Source organism: Ahaetulla prasina, chromosome 5, assembly GCF_028640845.1.
Source record: "Ahaetulla prasina isolate Xishuangbanna chromosome 5, ASM2864084v1, whole genome shotgun sequence".
NCBI classification, from domain to species: Eukaryota; Metazoa; Chordata; class Lepidosauria; order Squamata; family Colubridae; genus Ahaetulla; species Ahaetulla prasina.
In genome coordinates this window covers 99,609,391-99,626,734 of record NC_080543.1, presented here as the reverse complement: position 1 = coordinate 99,626,734, position 17,344 = coordinate 99,609,391, and the positions used below count along the sequence as shown (strand labels likewise).

At 39.6% G+C, this 17,344-nt stretch overlaps 1 protein-coding gene across 1 annotated transcript; it reads right to left on the bottom strand.

Annotated features, from left to right (window-relative positions):
* Position 1: 1 nt before the first annotated feature.
* Positions 2-15,587, bottom strand: ECRG4 (ECRG4 augurin precursor). The gene is made up of 4 exons (XM_058186616.1): positions 15,053-15,587; positions 12,252-12,299; positions 6,600-6,757; positions 2-1,560 (listed from the first exon to the last, which is right to left on the bottom strand). The coding sequence occupies exons 1-4, from the start codon at positions 15,144-15,146 to the stop codon at positions 1,396-1,398; spliced, it is 465 nt and encodes a 154-aa protein (XP_058042599.1). The 5' UTR covers positions 15,147-15,587; the 3' UTR covers positions 2-1,395.
* Between the last annotated feature and the right edge of the window lie 1,757 nt (positions 15,588-17,344).

Here is a 17,344-nt window from a genome sequence, read left to right as displayed (position 1 = left end):
TGGCTTTACTGAGGTAAACTTGGCTAAGCAGGTTCTATGGAAATTACTCACTTTGTTAGTTGGGAGAGTTTGAGTCAGTTGATGTTGAGAAAGTAGATAGGTCCTTGTTTCTATGACCTTAGTCATGTATCTGGGTTCTTCTCCCTCCCCAGTTGGTTAAGGCTTCTCAGGAGATGGCAGTGTTTGGGGGAAGATAATGTTGTGGCCTGCCAGCTGCCACCAGAGCTGGCAGCAGACTTGGATGATGGGGAGGTTTGGGAGGAACCTGGGCCAGTTCTTGAGTCTGGGGAAGGCTCTGATGGATGCTCTGTGTCGGACGCAGAGATAGAGCCAGGACCATCCGATATTTCCAGATTTCCAAGTTCCAGGTTTCCAGTGTGTAGCATTGGAGTCCTGGATGAATTATATTATCTAGACCTTTTTCAGTCAGTTTTATAGTACTGACATGACATTGGTCACATTTGTTCACCTCTGAAAAGCTTGGGATGGGGATGTTGCATCCATCCTGGCCCTTCTGGATCACTCGGATCACTTTAGTACCATCAACTAGAGCATCATTCTGGATTGGATTTGGAGGTTGGAATTGGAAGTCACTGTTTTGCAGTGTTTTTCCCTTCCTGTAACTGGTAAAAGGATTGGGGAAGAGAAGTCTACACCTATCTTAACTAGGTGCCTCAAGGCTTGGTTTCTCATCACTTCTATTTAACATAGAAAGCCCGAGGGTGGTCAATTGGCAGTACAGTTTCATCAATATGCAAATGTTAATTATACACCTCCACCCTCGACTGGACAGGTAATGATGTTCTGGTGCTGAACCAATGCCTGAAGGCTCTGGATGGGGAAGAACTTACTGCAACTCAACCCTAGCAAGACATAATAGCTTACAATTTTTACCCCCGAGATCCGAAGGGCCATTATCCTTTTAGCCTTGAACCTTCAGGCCATGAATCTTGACTCTTCCCCCACAATTGGGCTAAGATGAGAGTGAATCCAGAAAAATGCAGAGTTGGTATGGTGATATCATGGCCCTGTGGTGGGTAATAGGATGTTATTGTATGACACTGTTGTTCATTTTTTTTATTTGTTGTAAGCTGTACATTAATATAAAATAGATGGCTGTATTTACTGTCTCAGTAAAGTTAGTCTTCATAATGTAAAATATGTACGGTAATAAAATGTATAAAAAAGCTTTAATTTTAAAGCAGTTATGTTAAGGAATATATGCAAGACCAATTTTTCTGGTTTCTTCCCCCAATTCCATCAGCTACAATTAAGAACCAGACTAAAATCAATTTAAAAAAATCTTTCTAGTGCCCTTACACAGAGAAGTAAGAATTAATATAGTCAATACAGAGAGGAAAGGGTTAATAACAATAGTTGAGACAGAGAATAATCTTAATAATAATCATCATAATTGACATTTGCTCCATGTCTGAAGGTGTCTGGATTTTGTGGGCCAATAGGAGCATCTTCATCATAATGGTGATGATAATAGCCACCATCATATTCATGGCCACCACGGCCTACGTTTGACCAGTAGGAGACATAATCTTCAAATTTCTACAGGAAAAGGGAAAAAGTGACCATCAATTTGCTGAAGCCATATGTTTTATTAAAATGCTATGCTTTGGAAGCATTGAAATATATTTTTCTTTCAATATTGATCAGATATTTTCATCCGAAATGGTATATGTACTATATACCATCTTCTGTATGTAATACACCATGAAACATAATCTTCTAATTTAAAAAGTTAATTGATTATTTTTGCAACTAGAATTAGAATTAGAATTTATTGGCCAAGTGTGATTGGACACACAAGGAATTTGTCTTGGTGCATATGCTCTCAGTGTACATAAAAGAAAAGATACCTTCATCAAGGTACAACATTTACAACTAAACCATATAGCAGGAAGAAGCCATTAATTCCAAGGTCCAATTTATTTCTCAGTGCAGGAATAAGTGAAGTATCCAAATCAAACAGCTGATCAGAATCTAGAATATATTAGGACATTGAAGCTTTGAAAGTTATTGTTTAAATATTGTATGAATCTCAAATCTGTACCTAAAAGTCCTATGTTTATTGTGGAAATACAGTAAAATATTTACATTTCAGTGCCTTCTTGCTCCTACAAATAGGAATTAACATGACATGGATTTAGCGTTTAAACTATTGACTTAAAATAATGTATTTTGATTTTAACTTCAGAATGGATTCAGATCAAATAGAGAAAAGCAAACAAAGAGATTATGTATAATAGCAAGCTTTCTGCTCAGAGCTTCAAGCAATTGTTATTTGAGAGGGCTAAAGGATTCATCAGGGGAAAGCGGCTACCGTTAATCTCCAGAAAAAGCTCAGCTGTTTCCTATCTTTAAGTTGGTGTATGATGAGAGAATTCAGAAACCTGCCCTTGGCTACTTTTATAGCCCACCTAAAAAATTTACACTTTTCTGTCCAGCATGATTTTACCACCTATATGGAGGAGACCCTTTGCAATATCCTCACTTTGAAATCATCTTATAAAGCAGAGGTGGGGAACTATGGCCCCTTTATGACTTATAGACTTCAACTCCCAGAATTTCTGAGCCAGACATGGGAATTCTGGGAGTTGAAGTCCACCAGTCATAAAGGAGTCGTAGTTCCCCACCTCTGCTATAAAGTAAAAGGAGAGTCAGTGGAACACCCAGATCCATTAATAGAGCATTTACTCTTTCTATGAAGAATACAATAGAATTGTATATAGTTTATGTCAAGAATAGACAGAAAATCCCAATAAGGTTGCCAAATTCTGCTTAATATTTAACATGAATTGCTTAAAGTGCTTTAAAAATATTAGTACATTTCTTTGTGTGCTTTTATAATTCATTTCAGGTGTAGAATACAAGTAGTCCTTGAGTCATGACCATAATGGAGCCTGCCTATCACAGTCATAACTCAAGATGATCATAAGGTGGTTTGGACACGTGACGAACCCGATTTTATAACTTTTTTGCAGCAATTGCTAAGTAAATAAACAATAGTTCATTAAGCAAATGCCACAGTTGTTAAGCAAACAAGTGGTTCCCTTACAATTTTGCTGAAAAGCAGAAGTAAACGCCGGGTTTTGGCAAACCATTGTGAAATGTGGTCATGTGACCATGGGATACAGCTATAAAGGCAGCCAGAGTGTGGTCATGTGACACAGTGGGATGACCATTGAAAGTTTGAGTCCAGGTTGTAACTAGCCTTCCTTCCAGATAGGCCGATCGCAACGTCAAACAGTCACTAAGTGCTGGCCATAAGTCGAGGACTACCTATAAAGAGTTGCTGAATGTGTGAATCAAATTTTACCTTGAACTTTGAAACTTGATACGATTCTATTTAATGAAGTAAAACTACTGGTTCAAATTTTAAGCTATGCTATCAGTGTTTAGCTATATTTTTTGCATACTTGATTGCTTATTATAGTATTTGGGCATTTTACAGATGAATATTATGCACATTTTTTAATAAATTATTTTCCTTTCTTGACAATGGTGTGTAAATTATTATAGTAACAGTCATTTGGATTTTAAAAACTGTTTATTTTTTACTCTGCTTTATGGATTACGTGATCAATTTTGTGAATATTTTTGATACCAGCTTAAAAAATACAACAGCATCCTGGCTTGATTTAGTTGTTCACCAACATTTATCAGGTGAAACTATAGTTAACTAGCTTGTTTCTCTGCTTATATGACAGAAACAATAAAGTGATCGTGTGATCACAGTTTATCTATATCTTGTTTACACATTGCTACTGGAAATTTGACATTATATTTTATTTTACTGAGGCCTCATCTCATTTTATACTCACAGCAGCCTGACAGTAGCAAACATGGCTAATATAAACAGCAATGACATGAAAATGACCCAAAAATTTATACAGGTAGTCTTCGACCATTCATTTAGTTACCATTCAAAATTACGACAGCACTCAAAAAAGTGACTTAAGACCATTGAGGCATCCCCATGGTCATGTGATCAAAATTCAGATGTGTGCCAACTGGCATGTATTTATGACAGTTGCATTGTCCTGGGGTCATGTGATCACCTTTTCCAAACTTGTGACAAAGGCGTGGAAGCCAGATTCACTTAACAACCATGTGACTAATTTTAACAATAAGTGATTGACTTAACAGGGCAAAAAAAAGTCGTAAATGAAACAATAATTACTTAACTCTCTTCCTTAGCAACAGATATTTTGGACCCAATTGTGGTTGTAAATTGAGGACTACCTATATTTGAATCCCAATGCAAGTGTAATCCCAGTACAAGGCATTAAGTATGTTTTTAGTGTTTCCCCCCTCCCCAATTTCCGTTTTCAGGGACCTACAGTAAGTATGTTGGGGGTGAAGACTTCTAATGATCTCTGGGGCAATGAACACTTGATCCTGTCTTTCCTCTATTAAAACTCAGCACTGTAATTACTATGACAAGCATTTATCTGGGTAATACATGACTTCATTTTAATAAGTATCACCAATTCGCATCCAAAACCCTATCAAAATTGTTTTCTATAGAAATATTCAGAACAAAAAAGTCTTTGCTTCCCAAACATTCCTGCAAAATGTCATAAAGTGTGAGTCAAGGGAAAAAAGGCCCTGAATAATTGAAAGATTACAATATATCATTCACTTCTTTTGCATTAAGTACTGTTTTTAAAAAAACATGATTGGAAAGTAAATTTATATCTAGGATTCAGCCTCTATCAATTTTCTGGTGTTCTTTATAACTTTTACTGTATTTATCTTCAGAAATAAAGAAAATATATTAGTATACTCTATTATAAATAAAAATTAACAAGTTTGAATATGGTTTTTCAAATTCTGAAGTATTGAAACAGCCTGATGCACATTCAAGTAAACATCAATTTGCACAGCGTCTTCAGTTTATAATAAATAGTTCATCCAATTTATAAGACTTCACTGTACTTTTCCTTATTCCTTTCTATTCTCAGTTTAGCATGTGACTTCCTAACAAATTGCTACCAAAGCCATGTTCTCATTCAGGTTTTTTTGTATGGCTCCTCTGCCTTTTCCTTCCAAAAACAACTATATCTTAGATTCCAATAACACATTCACACAAAGTATATGCAGAACTTAAAGTGGTTTAATTTGACAGGTAAAATGCTTCCACGAAAAATTGATTCATTAACTTCCAACGCTGAAAAGTATTGGAATTCCACTTCTAGGACAATTCTTGACCACAGGGATGGAGGAGGACATAATATATACAGTAATTCCAGGCTGCTGTTTGCAGTATGAAATACTTTATTCATGAAACAAATGTGTTTCGTTTGCATGTCCCATTTATGTCTCTGTAAAACCACAATATTAAAATGCTTTCTGTGCATTCATGTCATTAAATAACTGCTTTTTCCCAGAAAAACTTTGCCAGAAGTTAGATCCATGGTGGCAGAGGGGTTAGAGTGCAGTACTGCGGGCTCCTTCTGCTGGCTGCCTGTAATTGGCAGTTCAAATCTCATCAGGCTCAAGGTTGGCTTAGCCTTCCATCCTTCCGAGGTGGGTAAAATGAGGACCCAAACTGATGGAGGCAATATGCTGACTCTGTAAACCACTTAGAGAGGACTATAAAAACGGGTGAAATGCTCCCAGTTTGGACTGGATCACCCAACCCGGTAGTGATGGTGGCAGGTGGTTAAGAGAACCGGTAACAAAAATCCTTGACACCACCCCCCCGCCATGCCCAGTGACCCACGTAATCATCAGAGGCTTTTTTTTTACTTTTAAAAGCATTTTTTCTTCGGCCAAAAAATGCTTTAAAAGTAAAAATAAAAGCCTCTGATGATCGCGCGACTCAGCTGGGATCCTCAGAGGCTTTTAAAAGCATTTTTTCTACAACCTCTTCGGACGAAAAGGTTGTAGAAAAAATGCTTTTAAAAGGCTCTTCTGATGATCCCAGCTGAGTTGCCTGCTCGTCAGAGGCTCGTCCCAGCTGAGTTGCCTGCTTGTCAGAGGCTTTTTTTCTTTTAAAGGCAAAAAAAATGCCTTTAAAAGAAAAGAAAAGACTCTGATGATCAGGCAACTCAGCTGGGATCATCAGAGAAGCCTTTTAAAAGCATTTTTTTACAATTTCTTCGGCTGAAGAGGTTGTAGAATAAATGCTTTTAAAAGTAAAAAAAAAAAAAGGCCATGCCCACCCAATCACCCCCCACCAAGCCACGCCCATAGAACCGGTAGTAACAAATTTTACATTTCACCACTGCTATAAAGCACTGTAAAGGTATATAAGTCTAAGTGCTATTGCTATTAAATTATTTTAAATAGATGCCTGAAACAGTTATCAAGCTTGACCTGCTGTGACCACCTTCTCAAATTCACTTATAACAAGGGGAATGATTTCGTTTATAAAGAAGGCAGGTTTCCCATATTTACTGTAATGAATATAATTATAAGGTTCAAACGAAACTGAATTCCTTCCCATATCTATAACAGAAATATGAAGCTTATTTAGAAGAAAATATTAGGCCATTATCCTGAATCCAACAAGATTTCCACAATGCTAATTCAGATAACTGAACTACATTATTGAAAGTTAAAACAACTATGCCACTTACAGCTTCATCAAAACCCAAATAGAGAAAGTGCTGGTACCACTGCTGTACGTCAGGCTGACTTCTGTCCCAAAGCTGGCGCTTCTGACGTTTCAGATTGTTTAAGAATTCCTTGGCCTTATCTTCTTTAACAGACATCTCTTCCTTCATCAGAACAGGGGCTGAAGGAAAAATCGAAAACACCTAATCTATTAATGGCAACAGCGCTGTAGATATTTCGTCCATCATATGTTGAGTACATTCAACTCATTTGAATACTTAGTACAAGAGGTGAAGAAAATGCCACTGTTAAAAAGTAATATCCTATGTTATCAGCACAACACAGTCCCTGAATAAAAAATAAATTCTTAAAGTACTCCTTTTTCACCTGAGGTCTGTGATGATGGCCTAGAATCATAAGGCTGGAAGGGACCTTAGAGATCTTGTAGTACAATCCCCCTGCCCAAGCCTGGAATCCTTATACAATCCCAGACAAATGGTTGTCCAATCTTTTTTGAAAAATCTCCAGTGATACCTTTGGGAGGCAAGCTGTTGCATTAACTAACTGTTTTCACTGTCAGGAAATTTCTCCTTAGTTCCAGGTTGAATCTCCCTTTAATGAGTTTCCACCCATTGCTTTGTATCTTTCCCTTAGGTGCTATGGAGAATAAATTGAGCTCCTCTTTCCTGTGACAGCCCTTCAAATATTGGAAGACAGTTATCGTGTCTCCTCTAAGCCTTCTGTTTGTTAGGCTACACGTACCTATTTCCCTCAATCGGTTATCATATATTTAGCCCCCAGGCTCCTTATCATCTTTATTACTATTCTCTGCACTCTTTTTAGGACATCAGCTTTTTTTTTGGTATTATGGTGACCAGAACTGGCTGAAGTATTCTAAGTGTGGCCTCACTAGTGCACTAAAGAGTGGCACTATCTCTTCTTGTGATCTTGATGCTATCCCTTGGTTGATGCAGCCTAGAACTGCATTGGCTTTTTGGCAACTGCAGCACACTGCTTACTAGTACTTAAGTGGTGGTCCACCAAGACACCTAGATCCTTCTCACAGACACTACTGTTGAGCCAGGTATGCCTATGGTTTGGTTTTTCTGCCTAAGTACAGGACCTTAACTTTTCTTACCACTTAACTGTATTTTGTTGGATAGGGCTCAATGTTCAAATCTCTCAAGATTCTTCTGAATTTTGAGTCTATCTTCTAAAATATTAGCAATTTCCCCTAGCTTGGTGTCATCTGCAAATTTGATCAGTACCCTTTCTACCCCCTCATCTAGGTCATTTATGAAGGTGTTGAAGAGCACTGACGCCAAGACAGAACCTTGAGATACCCCATTGCATGTTTCCCTCCATGTTAAGTTTACTTTATTGTCATTGCACCTCGTACAACGAAATTAAATGCCATCTTCAGTGTACATTATAACTATAAAAATAAAACAGAACACACATCCTTCACATTCTACACAATTGAACTGAAAGCCCGATATTGCATTAGCATTGCACTATACAGTAGAATTCAATATAGTTATGTTGTGTCTTGCCCGCCCTCAGAGCAGCCGGGGCCTTCTTATCTGCTCCCGAACACGGAGGAATGTATGCCTCCCGGCCTCAGTCCTGGCTCCATGCCCAGACAAACTGCAGACGAAGGAGCACCTCCCTGCCCCAGCCCTGACTCCATGCCCAGGCAAACGGAGCAGCTAGACCCCTCCCCCTCCTCCACAGCATGTGAGCCTGAGGAGGGTTTATTACCAACTGCTGATTGGAGTAATCCTCGCATCAGAAGATTGGATAGGCGGAGGCAACAGAAGGAAGGGAGGGGCAGGCCTTAATGAGTGCTGAGTCATGGAGCCACACCCCATGGCCTATATAAAGGATCTACTTTCTGGCAGTCTCTGAGTCAGGCAAAAGTCGAACTTATCTTGCTGAAGTCACTTACTGGTCTCCTGCCTGCTCTGAGGACTTTACTAGGACTTTGGGCAGAGCTGCAGAGGCAAGCCTGATTCGGATTTCCCTGACCTGGCCGTCAGCGGAGGAGTGGGACACGACAAGTTACTGCCCTTAGATAGAAGCTGTTTTTCAGCCTATTTGTCTTTGTTTTTATTATCCTGTACCGTCTGCCAGATGGTAAAAGTTCAAAAAAAGGGTGTCCAGGATGAGATGGATCTTTAAGAATGTTTTGAACTTGAATGTAGATGTTGTTCCATTGAGGACCACACACTGAGTGCAGTTGATCAGCGAACTATAAGTCCATTTGGTGGTGGTCCTGTCTATCCCACATTGCTCTGTCTTACCAAGCCGTAGGCTGTGGTTTACTTTATCAAATGCCTTAAGGAAGTCTAAGTATACTATATTCACAGCATTTCCTTGATCCACTGATTTAGTCACTTTATCAAAGAAGGCAATAAGGTTTGTTTAGCATGACCTTTTAACAAACCCATACTGACTTATAGTAATCACCTTGTTCATTTCTAAGTGCTCACAAATCTGCTACTTGATAGTTTATGACTTTCATGTTAAAAAATAATCTAGAATGAATTGTTTCCTACATAGTTTATTCTGTCTTTATGGATTCCAGCTATCTTTTTTCTTCTTAATAACTTAACAGTGTTCTATTTCTATTTCATAACAAAATTTATTATGAAGATATTAATGTACTAAGTAAAGGATGCAATTAGTTCTTAATCTGTTTTTATGAAGATTAGATTTTTTAAAAAAATCTATAGATAGAGGTGCTCTATCAAATTCTAGAAAATCTGAGTATTTTATTCTAGAAAATATATAGAATCTGGAGGGATTATACCTTAATACAGTACAAATAGTATTGGGTAATATAGTATAACATGTTTAGATATTAGCAATAGCAATAGCACTTAGAGTTATATACCGCTTCATTTATAGCCCACTCTAAGCAGTTTATAGAGTCAGCATATTGCCCCCAACAACCTGGGTCCTCATTTTACCCACCTCGGAAGGATGGAAGGCTGAGTCAACCTTGAGCCTGGTGAGATTCAATCTGATCAAACTGCTGGCAGCTGGTGCTCAGCATAAGTAGCTTACAGTACTGCACTCTAACCACTGCACCTCTGCAGCTATTAAATTATGTTAATTATTGTAATATAATATAATATAATATAATATAATATAATATAATATAATATATAATATAATATAATATAATATAATATAATATAATATAATATAATATAATATAATATAATATAATATAATATAATATAATATAATATAATATTATACTATACTATACTATATTATATTATCATATCATATTAATCAAAAGCTTAGTCATAGGATATACACGTTGGTTCTTTATATCCAAACATGGCCATTTAATCACCCTTCAAGTGATTTCAGAGCAAAACTACATATCTTAATTAAATAAGCAGCTGTAAGCAGTCTTATGCCACAATTTGCCATGACACAGTTAGCTTTGAAACTGAACACCTAATGACATGCCTAGTAATAATTAATCTGCACATTAGTTATATATATTATATAACTAATATAATATATTAGTTATATTGTTAGATAGCACTAATATTAAGCATAGACTTACGTTTTCTTCTCTACCTTTCTTTTCCTCCAGTTAAGCAATCATTGGCAATTAATCCACTTGAGTGTTTTGTTTTGAAATTACCGTACTTTTTGTTTACTATGGGTTCTCTGAATCACGAGTTTTAAGACCTGATTTATTATCCTGTTTGAGCAGCTAAACCACCATTAAATTAACTGCAGTTTCTAGACTGAACAACAATATCTCTACTGAGTAGAAAAGATAGGAAACTGATGCATGTTCAAATATTCCTCGACTTGTGACCAGTTGGGACCAGAATTTCCAGAATTGGGATCAAAATTTCCGTTGCTAAGCAAAGCGGTTATTAAAGGAATCACACCTGATTTGCCATGATTGTTAAGTGAATCACTTCAACTATTAAGTGACTCACCTGATCATTAAGTGAAGCCAGCCTCCTCCATTGATTTTGTCAGAATGTGGCTGGAAAGATAACAAATGACAGTCACATGACTCGGAACCTGCAATCAACATGAATATATGCCGATTGCCAAGCTCCCAAAGTTTGATCATGTGACCACATATTGTAGGATGATTAATTCTTGTTAAGGATGTTAAAATGTTTTACTTTGTCAGAATCTTGAAAGCAGAGGTCATTAAAACAAGTCCACAAAGCAGATGATCTGTGAAAATGGGGATTTAAAAGTACAAGGGACCTTGCTAGGGGTACTTACAACCTGGTTCCAAAGTTTCAACAGCTGCCTATCCCCATACATTTAAAGCCGTTTTCAGCATCCCATAATCATGTGATTTTATGACTTTTTGCTAAAAACCAGCATTTTCTGCCCATAGTGAAAAATTTGCCTTATAATTGCAAATTATATATAACCACCACAAAAAAGTTTGTAAAATCAGACTGGTTGCATGAGTGACCATCAAAACTTATGACTGTAATATGCAGATTCCCTTATGGTCATAAATCAACAACGACCTATACCCCAAACGAAATCAAGATGAGTTGTTATGAGTTTCTTTCTGTACTTTCTATTTGGGCAGGACTGAATTGCTGCTTTTCCCAGCTTAAGGTTCACTGCTCTCTTCAAATCTTGGTGTTCATGAAGCTTGGGTTTCTTTTTGCAAATGTTTTATTATCAAAGTAGGTAACATTGCCAATGTTTTGATGCAATAAAGTGATATTTGTTGGCTTTTTATGCATGGCAGATTGTCTGTATGTCTTCCACAGGGTTGTTATAGTTTGTGAGCTTGTTTCTGACTGATCTACTGTGCTGGATTATTTCATTTTAGATTGTTCCTGGCTATTGTCTTGGCTCTTTCTTATCTACATCTTGATTTGCTAGATACAGCACTGATGATGTTGCTTTCTTTGGCCATGAAACATTTTCAAGGGAAAAAAAAAGAGCAGTGAACACTAACATCCCAAATTCCAACCCGGAGCCACATATATTCTTCATAATTGTTCATTACTCTCTTCTCAAGACCGGATCTACAGCTTATATGAAAGCAAACCATTGAAAGTGTTCTAAAACCATACACCCCACTCTGCAAAGTTTAGGCTGTTACAGTCTTTTGTTAGCTCAGTCATTCATGGATAGCTTTGCATTTATCCTGAAAGGCTCTTTCTCTTTTAATATGACTTAAGTAAAATAACAGGATGGACATTACTGATTTCCCAAGTTTCTCTCTCTCTCTCTCTTTCTTTCTTTCTTTCCTTTCTTTCTTTTTCTTTCTTTCTTTCTTTCTTTCTTTCTTTCTTTCCTTCCTTCCTTCCTTCCTTCCTTCCTTCATTCATTCATTCATTCATTCCTCCTTCCTTCCTTCCTTCCTTCCTTCCTTCCTTCCTTCCTTCCTTCCTTTTTTCTTTTCTTTTCTTTTCTTTGTCTGTCTGTCTGTCTCTCCCCCCCTCCTTTTTTCCCCTAAAATTTGAGTCAACTAAAATAACAGGAGAGTTGTACAGAAAACACAGAAAACACATGCCAGGGACTTTTTTTTACCAAGTCACTTTCTCTTAAATTACAGGGAACAAATTGGACAGGCTAAATATGTAGTTCTCTATTTTTAATTATTTTTCCAAATAACGTGTCAGAAAAGCTGTGTCATCTTAAGACAGGCTTACCTTCTTTTTTCTGAAGCATCAGCCTAAGTTTATTTGCCTTTGAAACACCTGAAGAAAAGCAAAATTAAGTAGTTAAGAGTATAAATAATGCACATTTTTCCTATGTAATGTTACTTTTTAGACATAGGCAATTATGTGAGTGATGAACACAAATGATTTTCCTTTTTTGTGCTCAGTACAAATAATGCTCCAGTACTTAAAAGAAACTGTGGTGTTTTAAGTGCATTTCCGACAAACATCAATGAATAAAATTACATAACTAATATTTAAAGAATTTTGTCTATTTCAGGAATAGACATATTTGAGAATAACATGTTTATATTCATGCCATACGTTTCACTACTAAAGAATAGGTTTCTAGAGCTGTACATGCACAAAAATGTTGGCATTAACTTGACAAATTAGTAAACAGCGGCACTGTTTCTTAAGAAAGAAAGGAAAAAGTAAAAAAACCACCAATTTTGCCATCAGCCCTCTTTATAAACAAGCAATTCTCCTTGGATCATTGAGGTAGGGCAGGTGGGCCACAATGGCAACTTTATGACCTGTGGACTTCAACTCCCAGAATTCCTGAGTCAGCCATGCTGAAATCCACAGGCCATAAAGTTGCCATTGTTGCTCATCCCTGGGCTCAGGGTAAAAATGCTGAAAATAAGTATTTAAAAAGGCAAAAACAAGAGCTAATGAATTCAGGCAAAATCCTTTCTTATTACTCAATACCAGTTCATAAATCTGGGGCCTTCAAGAGGTATTCAATTGTAATTCCATTATGCATGCTCTCCCCATCATCCAGCTGGACAGAGCTGAGAGTCTCCAGACCAGTGTTTTCAAAACTTGGCCACTAAGATGTATAGACTTCAACTCCCAGAATTCCCCAGCCAGCATAGGGAATTCTGGGAGTTGAAGTCTACATATCTTAAATGACCAAGTTTGAGAAACACTGATCTGTATGGAAGGCATGCATTATCCTCTTTCACTGACCTCTATACTCCTATTACAGTGATGAAATTCATTTTTTTTTACTACCGATTCTGTGGGCGTGGCTTGGTGGGCGTGTTGCTTGGTGGACGTGGCAGGGGAAGGGTACTGCAAAATCCCCATTCCCTCCCCACTCCTGGGGGAAGGATATTGGAAAATCTCCATTACCACCCCACTCTGGGACCAGCCAGAGATGGAATTTTCCGGTTCTCCAAACTATTCAAAATTTCCGCTACCAGTTCTCCGAACTACTCAAAATGTCTGCTACCGGTTCTCCAGAACCTGTCAGAACCTGCTGGATTTCACTCCTGCTCTATCAAAGGTGATGATCCAAATGTACCCTTGATATGCAACACTGCTAGTTACCTGTGTTATTGCAAAGGTACACAACACCATTTCCTTTTCTTTTCCCAACAGGCCAAAACCCAATACCAAACCTAGAGGATTGTGCCCATTTCAGTACAGATAGTCTTCGACTTAGGCCACAATTGAGCACAAAATTTCTGTTGGTAAGTGAGACATTTGTTAAGGCATTTTACGACCTTTCTTGCCACATTTGTTAAGTGAAACAGGGTGGCTATTAAGTTAGGAACACGGTTGTTAAGTGAATCCGGCTTCCCCATTGACTTTGCTGGTCAGAAGTTCGCAAAAGAGGATCACATGTCCTGGGACGCTGCAACTGTCATAAATATAAACCAGTTGCCAAGCATCCAAATTTTGTTCGCGTGACCATGAGGATGCTACAATGGTCTTAAGCGTGAAAAAACGGTCATAAATCACTTTTTTCCCTGTGCCATGCAGTCATTCAATGAACTGTTGTAAGTCGAGGACCACCTCTATTTTTGTTTTTGCCCTTACTGCTGCCAACCATCCTTCTTGAAGAACTCTGATTGCCATTAGATCGGCCTCTCAAGAGCAGAGAAGAAACAGCACATAACAGCGGGATCAAAAGGAATTTGTCTGCCTCCCAGCAGTTGCAAATGTGCTGTGGGGAGGACGCTCAAGAGCAGAGAAGAAACAGCACATAACAGCGGGATCAAAAGGAATTTGTCTGCCTCCCAGCAGTTGCAAATGTGCTGTGGGGAGGACGCTCCAGCAGGTGGGGCACAGAGGTGGGTTTCAGCAGGTTCTGACCAGTTCCGGAGAACCGGTAGCGGAAAGTTTGAGTAGTTCGGAGGGAGAAATGGCAGTAAAAATTCTGACTGGCCCTTCCCCCATCTATTCATTGCCTCCCAAGTACCCAGCTGATCAGGAGGAAATGGGGACTTGCAGTAACCTTCCTCTGGATTGGGGTGGGAATCGGGATTTTATAGTATTTCCCCTGCCATACCCACCAAGCCATGCCACACCCACCAAGCCACACCCACAGAACCGGTAGTAAAAAAATTTGAAACCCACCACTGGTGGGGCATTACTGGAACTGTTCTCTTTACTAGCATGAGGGCAAGCCAAGGGCGTCTCTGGCCCCTTCATGTCATTAAGGGAACAGCCTCTATTCCAGGTCTCTCCAACCTTGGCAAACTTTAAGACTTGTGGACTTCAACTCCCAGAATTCCTCAGCCAGCTTTGCTTTGCTTTGCTGGCTGAGGAATTCTGGGAGTTGAAGTCCACAAGTCTTAAAGTTGCCAAGGTTGGAGAGACCTGCTCTATTCAGCAACGGGAGCGCAGGTGTCTCCTAGGTTAAACGTTCCCTCCACCACCACCACCATGGGGCGGCCTGCTTTTTCCCTCCCCCCCGCACCTCCAGCGGCCTCCAGTCGCTCACCCGCCCCTTCCCGAGCACGCACAGTCTGCCCGCCACGCCTCCTGCTCGGCTGACTCACCCGGGCACGGGCAGAGGAGGAGGAGGAGGAGCCCCACCAGCGCAGCCAAAGGCAGAGCGGCCCGTTGGGACCAAGCGCGGCTCGGCAGCGGCATCCCGGCTGGTCCTCAAAGGAGCTTTGGTCCCACGTTGCACGGTCCTGCTGGGGGGAAAAGAGCGCGCGCGAGGCGGCGGAGTGAGTGAGTGGGAAGGAAGCGGCGGGAAGAGTCCGGCTCCTTCCTCAGCCGACACCCCGTTTCCCCTTCTCGTTAGCCCGCTGCCCCCCTCGCTGGCTGGAAGGACGGGAAGCGGGTTCCGGATCTGGAGCTGGATGGAAACGGCCTTGGAAGGGGAGCAACGCGGCTTGCCAGGTTTCCAAAGGCAAACCTATTCGGCGCCAGAAAGGTCTCCTGGCTACAGTTCCAACCATTCCGGTAGCACATCCGAGATGGCGGTCCCAGCCTCAATTAATTGTACACGGGTAAAACATCCGCAGGGTGGGGTCTCTGTGGAGCATTTGCTAAATGGACTCCAGAAGCGGTTGAAAACGGTTTCCCTCGCTCGAGGTTTCCCCATCTTTCCGGCTCATCTCTCTTGCTGCCAAAACCGCATTCACAAAATGCAAGAGTGCACACACACGTACAGGAACTTAACAATAGGCAGCGACAGTAGATTGCATTCGCATTCCCTGACCAGGTTCCCTCACCCTCGCCCCGGTAACCCCATCATCCCCTGCCCGGCAGGCAGTCCAGAGATTGAAGCTCCACCTCCCTTTTAACATCTGTGAGATGTTTTTGTGTGTGGGAGGAAATTTAAAAAGTGCTCAGGCTTCAATTGTTTAATTTCTGTCCTCCAATTCATACATTGGCTACCACTGTAACTCTCTCCCCCCCATAACTATATTGGTTAGAGATTTATCAGGATCAAGATATCAGATAACCCCTCATATAGGAAATGCTACTTACTTTTAACAAATTAACAGAGTTGGAAGAGACCTTGGAGGTCATCTAGTCCAACACACACACACACACCCAAACAGGAGACCCTACACCATTTCTGACAGATGGCAGTCCAATCTCTTCTTGAAAGCCTCCAGTGATGAAGCTCCCACAACTTCCGAAGGCAAGCTGTTCCATCGGTTGATTGTTCTCATTGTCAGAAAATGTCTCCTTATTTCTAGGTTGAATCTCTTCTTGATCCATTTCCACCCATTATTCCTTTTCTGGCCTTCAGGTGCCTTGGAAAATAGCTTGACCCCTTCCTCTAGGGCAGCCCCTTAAATATTGGAACACGGCTATCATGTCTCCCCTGGTCCTTCTCTTTGCTAGAGTACCCATGACCAGTTCCTGTAACTGTTCTTCATTTCTTTTAGATTGAAAGATCCACCAAAAATACAAGCTTGTATATTTGCATGTTTTCTTCATGCCACCTTAAGCTATTTTATTTCTAATTGCTACTAATTGCCTTGAAATCTTTTTTTTTTTTTTTGCTTTGGCCATGAGGATTTCAACTTGTCTATGTACTATTCTTAGATAAGTGGATCCCTCTGCTATTTTACTGTTCCCATCCATCCTGAAAAAGCAAGTACTTAGCACTTCAGGGGCAATTCTGCTGTCAAGAAGTTGCTTTTCCAATAGGAAAAGGTCACAAAAACTGATGGTTCTTCAGTCCATGGAGAACACAGCGCTTCACTTCTAGTCCATTCAGTTTCTAGGCCATTCAGTGCCTCAAGTACAAAAACAACAAGCGTTAGTGTTGAATTTGTTCAGTAAAACATAAGCTGGGCACGCTACCCTACGAAATAGTAGGACTTCTTGGTACGCTCTGAACTAGATTGCTTTCTCGTAGATGTTTTATTATCCAGCTAGGTAACATCCTCCGTGCAAAGGAAAGGGGGGTTGTAGATGTTGACCAATCCAAGAACTCAACAGTTCAACCCAAACATAATATATATTTCCTTCTATTGAAACTGCAAATAGTTCTGCCATTAAATAATAGTATAATTGGATTATCAAGGATTATCCCTTTCAGTAATGGATTCACTAATACTTGGAAAAGTTATATTCCCATTATCTTACAGTGCAACCAAAAAACATTTAACAACAGCTAACACTATTAACCAATTATTTTCACAATAAGACAACCAGGAATCTTTTAAATTCAGAAATACTCATTTTTACTTCTGCTAAAAACGAAACAGATGTTCCTTTGTCAAAAAAGTTGCTGGCTGGGGAATTCTGGAAGTTGAAGTCCACAAGGCTTAAAAGTTGCCAAGGTTGGACACCCCTGTTTTATAACTTACACCAGTGTTTCT